The sequence below is a fragment of the Notolepis coatsorum genome, assembly GCF_963971535.1.
Source record: "Notolepis coatsorum genome assembly, chromosome: 13".
Classification (NCBI taxonomy): domain Eukaryota; kingdom Metazoa; phylum Chordata; class Actinopteri; order Aulopiformes; family Paralepididae; genus Notolepis; species Notolepis coatsorum.
The window spans coordinates 82,233,349-82,245,398 of NC_140177.1; the positions used below are offsets into that span (position 1 = coordinate 82,233,349).

The 12,050-nt window shown below is 43.1% G+C and overlaps 1 protein-coding gene across 1 annotated transcript in view; it reads left to right on the forward strand.

The window, feature by feature from the left end:
• tnn (tenascin N) overlaps positions 1-12,050 on the forward strand; it is a 136,242-nt gene that overhangs the window by 76,774 nt on the left and 47,418 nt on the right. The window contains exons 8-11 of the mRNA XM_084327725.1: positions 3,630-3,893; positions 4,208-4,471; positions 6,067-6,330; positions 10,675-10,805. Of these exons, the coding sequence (XP_084183851.1) occupies positions 3,630-3,893; positions 4,208-4,471; positions 6,067-6,330; positions 10,675-10,805 (923 nt within the window). The remainder of the gene's footprint in view (positions 1-3,629; positions 3,894-4,207; positions 4,472-6,066; positions 6,331-10,674; positions 10,806-12,050) is intronic.

Here is a 12,050-nt window from a genome sequence, read left to right on the forward strand (position 1 = left end):
GCACTCCTACTTCTCTTCATTTAACCACTGAGGGGCGAACATTCACAGTGTGGTGCTGAATACTGATTCGGGAATTCAACATAATTAGGCTGGACACCTGATTTAAAAACAGCTTATAGCTCTGTGTCTGTGAAATAACACAGCTCAAGACAGACCCAAATGTATTCTCTTCCCCCACTTTAAATTGTATTCAGCTGGTACTGTAGCCATGAGAATGACCAGCTGCCTGTTGTTTGTATCTATCAATGTTTCCTGACAGAGGCAGATAGTTGTGGTCGAGAGGGTCATATTTGCATTTTTGTGAACTCTGTCATTTGAATCTAATCTAGTGGGTGGAATGCCTCAAAGGGTTTACAAATGACCATACATGCCCACGGCGCGCTGCACAGAGGAGAGGGGGGGGCCGTCATTTCACGTTTCTGTTGATGGCATTTTAACAGATGTCTCCAAGTGCAACACCAGCTGACACCAGGAAGGCAGGAAGCATAGGCTTGAAAAGGCCCCGAGCAGTAAATCTAGAGCCTTGACTACCATGCAGTGAAATGCTTGTTTTATCACTTGAGAACTTCTATTTTCCCAAACCAAATAAAGATTATTTTCTTTACCTTTAATTCCATAGATACCTTGCAGTGAGCAGCTATTCCACTACATTAGGTTGCAGTCAAGTGTGCGTGTGCACGTGTGTGTGTGCGTGTGTGTGTGTGCGTGTGTGTGTGCGTGTGCGTGTGCGCGTGCATGTGTGTGTGTGCACGTGTGTGTGCGCGTGTGTGTGCGTGTGCGCGTGCGCGCGTGCGCGCGTGTGTGTGTGTGTGTGTGTGTGTGTGTGCAGGGAGGTCTTTCTCCATGTCAGTTTGAGTCTGCCTTTTCAGTCTTCAGCTATTACTTTCTTCTATGGCAGATAATACTGGGTTGAGTAGGAAAATCAAGAATACACCAGTACATATCAAAGGGAGAAAAATATTACAGTAACCTATATTATTATAATTTATTTAGTTGTTTTTTGTGCTCCTGGCCTCCCTGGAGGCCACCAGAGATGCCAGTAGGCGAGGTCGAGGCGAGGTCGTGGTGTAGGAGGCGAGCTTGAGGTAGGAGGCGAGGTCTTAGAAAGCAATTCATAGTATTCAATCACAGACATCTTGGTCACAAACAGGTGATTGTAATCAAATAGCAGGTGATAAAAGTGACAATTGTGGCCAATGAGCTTTGGGAATCCTATGATTAGAAAATAGTTAGACCAACAGTACAACACAATCAGTTGCTATATTAAATAGATTTGTACAAAAAGAACTAAAGCAAACACTATCAAATGCTGCCTCTATTGACCTGTATTGCCCATAAATGACAATAGGTGTTTAAAAGATGAACTCACAGAGTCACCCAGCCTACGCCGCAGGCTGGGGAAGTTCAGAGGTGAGTTTGGGGGCGCCCTAACTAAGGGGTGCAACAGTTGAAAAGCACTGTTCTACATCAATGCAATCCTTCTCCATCCATTTTTAGGGGGATATTTCCATGAGCTTCCCTTTGTTGGTTCAGTGAGAAGATGAGCATACCAGACATGCTGCCCACAATAACCCGCCTCATAAGTCAAACAGTGGGAACCCACATGGATACAAACATCCGAGAAGGCCTTGAAACCCAAGTAGCTGGCTACCAGAGACCAGAGACAGGGTGTGTGTGTGTGTGTGTGTGTGTGTGTGTGTGTGTGTGTGTGTGTGTGTGTGTGTGTGTGTGTGTGTGTGTGTGTGTGTGTGTGTGTGTGTGTGTGTGTGTGTGTGTGTGTGTGTGTGTGTGTGTGTGTGTGTGCACGTTCATGTGTGTACAGTTTGTTTGTCCGTACGCGTGTCTGTTCGTCTGTAGGTGTCTGCGTCTTTCCTCCGTTGAATGCCAAGTTAGGTCTAGTGAACTGTGGCTCAGTAGGCTGCGGGAAGCAGCAAGCAGTTGTACGTTTTACCACTGTCCATCTTGTTTTGTGTAGCAAGAGGCCACATGCAGCCCTGTGTGTGTGTGTGTGTGTGTGTGTGTGTGTGTGTGTGTGTGTGTGTGTGTGTGTGTGTGTGTGTGTGTGTGTGTGTGTGTGTGTGTGTGTGTGTGTGTGTGTGTGTGTGTGTGTGTGTGTGTGTGTGTGTGTGTGTGTGTGTGTGTGTGTGTGTGCGTGCGTGCGTGCGTGCGTGCGTGCGTGCGTGCGTGTGGAATTTTATCTTATTTGATCTTACCTTTTTATATCCATATACAAATATATTATACAAATATTATTAGAGGATCTCATCCCAGGCCAGAGATTATAACTGAGGAAGTGAATGACATGTCTCATGTGGTAATTATTGGTTATATTAAGTCGCATACAGGGTAACTCTGCAACGACAACACATTAGGCAGTGTCAAAGAATCTTGGATTATCGCATTCATTGGTGATTCTTTGAAAGATGGCTTATTTGACTGCTTTATTAACAATGTCATAACAATGTAGAAACATTGTAATGTCCAGTAACCATGAAACGATTGCGTATGATGGTTTGCATGCCCTTTCATTAACATAGTCGACAACATGTCATAAAACCTGTGATTTTATGCCAAATTTGTGGTCAGAACAGCAATGAAAACTTTTTCCAAAACTTTTGTGGTGGCTGAACTGTTTTTGGTTGATCTCATAATGAAATAATGAAATCAATTTTAAAGTGGCAAGCGTTTAAACAATATAACTCGTTCTGAACAGACAGTTCAGTTAGGAACAAATGACCAGTTACAGTAATGGTGCCTGATTATGAAAGTAGTGAAAAATGAAATGCAACGAATGAGAAGGACTGGCTAATGGATCCATCTCTACAGTTGGACACAATCTTTTTGAGAAAGTTTTCATATAGTAAGTTATTTGATCTCAGATCTACTGTAATCAGGAATGGAAATTTTACTAGCATACAACTATGTAACTAGTGTGCAGGTTGTACATCCACAATCATTTAATTTAAATGGTGGCAAAAGAGGTTTGTATGAAGTTGACACTCTCACCAGGCTAGTGCATACAATCCTTAAAGGAGCACTTCGCCCCTAATCCTATCGTTCTGTTGTGAGGAGAACATGTGATAATCTGAAATGGAACTCGCCAACGTGTTCTGTGTTTTGAGAGCTCAGCAGTTCCTCTGAGGGACGTCACCGAGAGGAGAGCAGAACTCTAGCGAACTGCAGACACTATTTTCAACTGCAGTAGAGCCCAACGTGAGGATGGTGGAAGAAATGGTTGTGAGGAAATAGTGTCTGCAGTTCGCCAGAGGTCTGCTCTCCTCCCGGTGACATCAGCTGGAATATGAGACACAGAACACGTTGATGAGCTACTGTACACGTTATCTGCTAAATCACATGTCCTCCACACAACAGCACAATTGGATTAAGGTTGAAAATCTGCGAAGTGCTCCTTTTCCCTCCCTGATTGCAATGTATCTTACCCACTGACAGACTGCTAGAATGCTGACACCCCAATATATACCTGGGCCATTCCTGCAGTTGAGTCGTGTGCATGTTCACAAACATTGACTAAAACTGTCCAAGATCTCTGGAATGGCTAACTGTATGTGACCTCTGTTTTAGGGTGGATTTTATTTTAACCCATCAACTAACCTAAACTCCTCGTGCAGAACTGGACGCTCCTACTAACCTCTTGACCAGAGAGGAGACAGAGTCGAGCTTCATGGTGTCGTGGGACAGAGTCCAGGCTGATATCGACGGCTACATGCTGAGCTACAGCTCTGTTGATGGCTCCAGTGAGGAGATCTCTGTGGGTTCAGACAGCAGCTCCTCCAGGCTGACTGGCCTCAGGCCTGGAGTCCTCTACACTGTCTACATCTGGGCCGTCAAGGGGAGCAAGGCCAGCAGCCAGATTACAACACAGGCTGAAACAGGTCTCTGAATTGTCAGATTCTGATCAAGGATAATAAGGCAGTGATTTAGGAAGACATAAGGGAAAATCATAGTTAACTTCATTGCAACCAGGATTCTCTTAACCAGATCATTTAAGAGGATATGGTTTTAGACAGTTTTATAAAGTGGTAATATTGAAATTTCAAAATGTCTTCCTCTTAATTTACCTTTCTAGAACATTCATGAAAAAGGGTGCTTATGACTTTATACCTCAGTGAGCAATGGAGCAAATCGGCTTTGTAGTTTGCATCAGTAGTGTTCTTAACCCATCAACTAACCTAAACCCCTCATGCAGAACTGGACGCTCCTACTAACCTCTTGACCAGAGAGGAGACAGAGTGGAGCTTCATCGTGTCGTGGGACAGAGTCCAGGCTGATATCGACGGCTACATGCTGAGCTACAGCTCTGTTGATGGCTCCAGTGAGGAGATCTCTGTGGGTTCAGACAGCAGCTCCTCCAGGCTGACTGGCCTCAGGCCTGGAGTCCTCTACACTGTCTACATCTGGGCCGTCAAGGGGAGCAAGGCCAGCAGGAAAAGCTCTACGGAAACTGAGACAGGTTACTGACAGTTTAATATACTAGAATATGTAGGGAATTGTTAGACATATGTTTCATGTGAGGATTAGACCTTTATATTTTCTTTATTTTTGTTGAAAAAGACAAAGTTGAATATATGAATGTGTGTTTGACGAGAGGACGAATTAACCTTGCACAGCAACTGGCTTCACAAGATCACAAGATCACTCGAGGATACATCTTGTCAGGTTTCAAGTTATGTGCTTGTGCCCGAAAACACAGTGGTTCAGACCAATCAGCGTCCTTTGAGGAACTAGTGGCGGATACGGGCAAAGATACTCTGCCAAGTATTTTGCTAAAGTGCCGGTCCTATTCCAACCAGTTTCAAAGCACAACTTCCCAGATGGTACTGTGTAACAGACCACCTGGTGGATCACGTTAACACATCCAGTGCTGTTCACCAGAGGTCGCTGTTGTGTGCCAGCGTTTTAACGAATGGGGATACATGCCTGTGTTTGCAGTGCTAAAACTATATTAAATATTATAGCTATGGATCTAATAATATAGTCGATTGTCATTGAGTTTCTTCCGGTCAAGATGCAAAAAACATAGTTTTTTCATCAATACATTCCCGTTTTATACCGTGGTGAATATGAGTATAGTTTTAGAGTAATTCTGTGTAATCCCAGGAAAAGCCGCTAAGCAGCGTTTAATGCATTTCACTATAAATCGTGCCATTCCTCGCTTGGATCAACAATCAATCTGAAATCAACCCTATATTATCGGTATTATGTTTCATCATGCATGCATGAAAGGGTGTGGGGGGGGGGGGGGGGGTTCTATGCTTCGATCGTCACCAATGGCATACGTTGTGGAGTAACGTTACAGGACACACACGGATCACAAGGAAGGCATGCTCAGATCAACACAATATTGATAACATATAGCACTTACCCTGACTATGATGTACTGCAAAAAGAATGTTCCAATTATCTGATCGCCATTCCAAGTATTGACGTCGATCGTGTATCCAACATGATCCACGAAAGCACATGAATCCGCGGTGCTTGGTTTTCCCCAATCCATGTGTTATAAACGTTACTCCTCCCCGAATAGGAAAACCCGGACCGGATTGTTTAGACCAACGTACAGACTGAGACAGAGGGTTTCCAATGATGTGCAATACCAGCCGCAAGGCGTTAGGCGGCGGTATTAGACGTTTGCGATCTCATACCCATTCAGGACAGCCTGCACAGGCTGCCTTGATGGATTATGAATGGCAATAGCGAATAAAATAAATAACAACCCAGAAACGAGAATCTTCGATTTTTGGCACTGAACTGTTGGGTCACAGAAACGAGAATTCTCGTGAACGGCACCCAAAGGGTTAATGATTCATTGGAATTTGACTAAATTATTCCTCATTCAAGATCAGAGCCAGAAAATTTGAACTCCTCGCTGTCATTTCTGCGTGCTTATTTCTCCGGCCGAATCATATTTGTTCAAATGTTTTTTGAAAGTGCATGCTGTTTGCTTTCATTGTTTCCTTCATTGAGAATTGAAGCAAATCATCTTTGTACAGTAGTTTGCATCAGTAGTGTTCTTAACCCATCAACTAACCCAAACCCCTCATGCAGAACTGGACGCTCCTACTAACCTCTTGACCAGAGAGGAGACAGAGTGGAGCTTCATCGTGTCGTGGGACAGAGTCCAGGCTGATGTCGACGGCTACATGCTGAGCTACAGCTCTGTTGATGGCTCCAGTGAGGAGATCTCTGTGGGTTCAGACAGCAGCTCCTCCAGGCTGACTGGCCTCAGGCCTGGAGTCCTCTACACCGTCTACATCTGGGCCGTCAAGGGGAGCAAGGCCAGCAGCCAGAGTTCTACAGGAGCTGAGACAGGTTAATATACTCAGAACAGAGAGGCTCTGTTGTTAACTGATTCATCTGGAGATACAAGTATGTTAACAGATGATATTAACACTATGGCCAGCATGACCCACACCCATTTAAAAGAAAAAAAAAAATCATAATTTTTTTTAAACACAGCTTATAATATAAACCACCTTTCAAAAGCCATGTGTGCATACTGGCCTCCACTCCATAGACATCCTAACACTCACAGGTACAGGAATGTCACAATATTTAAGAGTTTTTAAACCAGTCACGTTTTGCTACAACACATGGCATTGATTTGGGGATTTAAAGCATTCCAGGACCAGCACAGCACAGGCACAGACAGGTCACCACACACCAGACGCAGAGGATTAGGCCTGAATCATAGGGGAATGATAAGAGATCTCAAACTGTCTGTTTGTGTTAAGAAACGGTGCAGTGATTCGGACATTTTAACTCTAAGTAAGTAGTGTCAGGTCAGAGGTCAGGTCAGGTCAGCTCACCTGAAGCCTGGTTTCTAGCTCCGGTGGCGGGTCTCCACGTGACAAAGAGTAATGATGTATTTTACTGAGCTTGGGTGATTTGACTACATTTCCCACTTGGGTCCCATACGGTTGAAAAAAAGTGTTGTAGAGGGAAATAAAGGAGTTCAGTTCAGTTCAGTTCAGAGTTTTTATTTGCCACATGGAATAATACAATCATAGTTTCTTCATTAAAAAAGAAAAAAAATCATAAATAGTCATTCCATGGACAAAAGGAGCAGGAAGAAGAATAAATCTTATAGTTACCTGCCCCTTATTCCTAAACTAACATGTATTTTCTTAATGGTCGGCGTACAACCTTATTTACAAAAATAATCATTTATACCATTATAAAAGAAACACAATCCACAGTTAAACAAGAATAATTTAAATAATAATAATAATGATAAAGAATAAAGAAGAAAAGAAAGAGAAGAGAAAAAAAAAAAAATATCTCACTATTCAGATCACATTTTGATTTTCATACTGACTAATTTTTGAATTGATAAACACTGTTACATCCCTTAAGCTCGCTATGGAGAGAATTCCACAAGGAGGAGTTGATGTTTACAAAAACAATCCAAACAATGCTGGTTAAGGTTGGGATACAATGTTTGTGTGTCTTCATAACCTGTAAAATAATAAGAAAAAGAAAAGACTCTAAACATTTGACAAAAGACTCTAAACATTTGACAAAAACAGATATTTGTACGTTTGTCAACAAAATGCCAACACATGACACATCTAGCAGCTTGTGTAATACAGAGCAAGTGCTTCTAATGAATGTATTTCCTCCTTGTCTTAAGTGGTTTGGCCTTGTGCTTCTATACATACCATAGATGTCATTGTAGATCCACTGTCATTTCTGACACTGACCCTAACATCAGTGTCACATTTGCCACACGCGCACACACACACACACACACACACGCGCGCGCACACACACACGCGCACACACACACACACACACACACGCACACACACACACACACACACACACACACACACACACACACACACACACACACACACACACACACACACACACACACACACACACACACACACACACACACACACACACACACACACACACACACACACATACACACACACACACATTGATTCGAATTTCACAGTTTCTCCAGCGTTGGCGATTTTCCTTCCTGTATTGGTAATAATCCACCATTGTTAAATGAATCCGGCGGGGTGGGGGTGGGGGGGGGGGGGGGGGGGGGGACACAGCAGTACAGAGAGGTAATGCTCCACAGAGGGCCGTGACAGGTCACTGGACATGTCTCGTAACTCACGGCGGAGCGGAAGCGGTAGCAGGAACACATGGTGTTATAGGGCTCAGATAGGGCTGTCTTTGTGCAAGCTAACTCATCTGTTAAAATCGATCCGTTACTCAAAGTACCTAATGTTGCATCTTTCTCAATTAGGCAGCAAGTGTGTTGGAGTCGCGGGTTATAAAGGTGTCGCCTCGTAACTCACAGAGGGTGCTCTGAGGCCAGACGTGGCTCTGGGCTCGGATAGGGAAGTCATTGTGTGAGGATAAGTCATCGGGGGGGCGCATTAAAGTCCACTGTTGTTACATTTGTGACTTTATTAGTCCTAATAAAAGGCCTCATTAATCAGTCAGTCATACTGACACGGGCCGCTTCAGCTTCATTCAAATAATCAATTATTGTTGACAGGAGACATGAGATTCAAATCATTGTTGTCCTCTTGAGGAAAAAAGGTCAGGTCAGAGGCATATTTATAATCTTTTGGTCTTATGAAACATGATTTATTCTGGTGAGCAAACAAGCAATTATGCAGTATTTTGATCATTACTACAAACCAACTAAACATGTCGCTCTCACCATCTATATTAAGTTCTTTGACATCCAGCCTCCCACTCCTACAGCAGACCTCCGTTGTGTTTCAGACAGATTACATTATTGTTTAGATTTACACAGATCCGATGAGATATTTATTGATTTTATGACAAATATCTTTCAAATAATGGAAATAAAAATTACATGGAAAATAATCTTTCCATGTTCACTTCTGACAGCCATGACAAGCTCAGTTCTGTGCCACAAACGGAGAAAAAGAAACGTGAGCCCGTATTCACAAAACCTCTCCAAGTGGGAATGCTGATCCAAAGTCCACTTCAGTCTAGATTGAACCAGGTCGTCTAGACAAGTCACTGACCCTAGATCAGAGTTATTACTGCTACTGTGTAAATCCTCTGTTCAATCTGCTTCATGCTATTTCCCCCTCAGGCGTTTCAAATGAATCTCTCACATACTGATGTTGTTAAGGTGAACCCACTTTAAGAGAATCCTTTCTCCACAACGTTACATTCAAAGCCACCGAAGCTGGATTTCTACTCACAATTACCGGTTCTGGTTTTCCAACAGCTTCATCAGAGAATTTTCTTTAAATCTCTCTTTGGTCAAAAGAAAAATCACAATTTGATTTATTCTAAATGGCTAAAAGACACAACTCCAATTTGCTCCAATTACACAGTCCCATCTCACCCCTTTGTTTGACGGATAATAGAAAACAGTGTGGTCTCAAGATACAGTATATTACTAACGCCTTGGTCGCCTATGTTATACTCATCCTTGTGTAGCTGCTATTATACCTTGTGGTGCCCAGTGTTTATGAGCTTGCAGGATCCGTTTGTCCTAATCTCTTGAACCAAGGGAGATTAATGCTGCAACAGAAGAACTTTCTTCTCTGGGCATGTTATCTTCCCTGTGGGCTTTGTGTTGTCGGCATCCTGACTCGTTCAACCTATAATCCGCCTCAGCAGTTAAATGAGGCAGACAGTTGCTGGATAGAACCACCGGTTTATCGGCAGCGGCAGATAATGACTGAACAGAAATGAGAATTATCCGTGGAGTCCAGCTTGGTATAGACTGTTGCTCTAGGTTTCAGGTGGAATGATGGTTATGCAGGTCAGTGTTTAGTTTTTTTTTTATGCAAAATACCTCTATACTCATTCACTCGTTCACTCTCACTCACTCTGCCCTTAGTGCCGGCTCATGGGCAATGCACTTTGTGTAAGACCAGTTAGCTTCGATTGCATCTTTGACAATCGCGTGTCCTTGTTTAAACTATAGCCTGTTTCACTGGAATTGTGTTGCTAGGTAACAGTTTTGTTTTCAGTGGGGCTCGGGGTGGGGGGTGGGGTGAAGGTAAATTGCTGTGTTCCTTCTCCGCTCCTCTCAAGTCTTTCTCACACCTGCTGTGGCGCAAATGCAAATAAGCTGTATAATGAAATCTATTTTGTCATATATTTGCAATTCCCATTCTGATTGTGTCTTGTGATCCCATAAGGGATGGGTCATTTATGACAAGACAAATGTAAATGGGGCGACAGTGGCTCAGGAGGCAGAGCTGTCATATGGTAATCAGAAGGTTCCCGATTCGATTCCGACTCCTCCCGGGCATCGTGTCGAAGTGTCCTTGAGCAAGACACTTAACCTCTAACTGCTCCCGATGAGCAGGTTGGCACCTTGCGTGCTTGCTTCCGCCGTCGGTCAGTGAATGTGTGAGTGAATGGGTGGATGTGAGGCATAAGCTGTAAAGCACATTGGATAAAAGCTCTATATACATGCAGTCCATTTACAAGACAAATGTCATTAATTCACTCACTCACTCACTCACTCACTCACTCACTCACTCACTCACTCACTCACTCACTCACTCACTCACTCACTCACTCACTCACTCATTGATTGAGATGCACGCAAACAAATTCTTCCTTCACTTCTCTATCAGATTGCTGTTGATTGTTTGAGTAGCATCCTCTTTGTTGTTCTCCTCTCTTTAGAGATTGACAGCCCCAAGGACCTATCGGCTTCTGACATCACTCTGGACTCTGCTGCAGTCACCTGGACTCCTCCCCTGGCGGACATCGAAGGATATGTCCTCACATACAGGCCAGAGGATGGAAGCATGGAGGTATTTTATAGACTTCTTTTTGGGGTATACTGTAGGATTATACCTACCACACTACCACATGGTTAACCCTTTCACTGCGACAATACAGAAGGTTAACCCTTTCACTGCCACACAACAAAGTGTTAACCCTTTCACTACCACACTACAGAAGCTTAACCCATTCACTACCACACTACCAGACGGTTAACCGTATGCAGTGTGGTAGAGAAAGGGTTAACCTTCTGTAGTGTGGTAGTGAAAGGGTTAATCAGGGGGAAGTTCCTCGCCTAAAGAAATTCTTAGTTGGCTAAATAGTGATAGTCGACTAAATTGATTAGTTGTTTTAATTGACAAATCTGTAAAATTGTGTTCCCACAATGCAATCTTGCATGTGCAATGTGATATTGCAATGTGCATACAATTTCTCAGCATTAATTGATTAACAATCGATTAACAAATTCTGGACTAACGAAACCAACAACTAATAGACTGAGAGGTCTTTGTGTTTATATTTCCCTTACTTTCATAGCACATACACATAGGTCCTCCTCACAGGCGGGTGAGAGAGATGGGACCGTGGAGGTGTTTCACTTTTTAGTCTACACCAAATCCTTGAATAAGAAGAATAAGTAATCAGAATAAGTAATCAACTAATCAAAATATTGACATTCCCATCTACAGTAAACAGTACCATAGAGTGTTAACCTTATAGCTGATACATTAAAAGTTAAACTTCATGTTTAATTTTGCCATGTTGGTGCAGTATAAGCACCTACACAGACACACTTAAATACTTAAAGCAGAGATATGTGTTCAGCAGTAAATGTGAGTTCTGTGTAACACTGCCCCCTTTTGGGGACAAGGTCTTTGGTCCTGTCTCACTGCCTGAATACTCCAATAGGATAAATCTGCAGAGCCGCAGACAATAGGGTAAATCTGCAGAGCCGCAGAGCCCAATGTCTGGGCGGGGCTTCGGGGCCTGTACTGTGCGTGGGCGGGTTTTCGGGGCCTGTACCGTGCGATGCACTACTGCGCATGCGGATGAGGAATACCACTATACATAAAATACTGTAGTTTTCTAAATGTATTTTCCATTACTCAGAAGTATAATAAGATAGGGAATTTTTTTTTAAATCTAGGCTCTCACTTGCAAAAATAAATGTTGTCTACTGCTACTGCTACTACTACTGCTACTGCTACTGCTACTGCTACTGCTACTGCTACTGCTACTACTACTGCTACTGCTACTGCTACTGCTACTACATA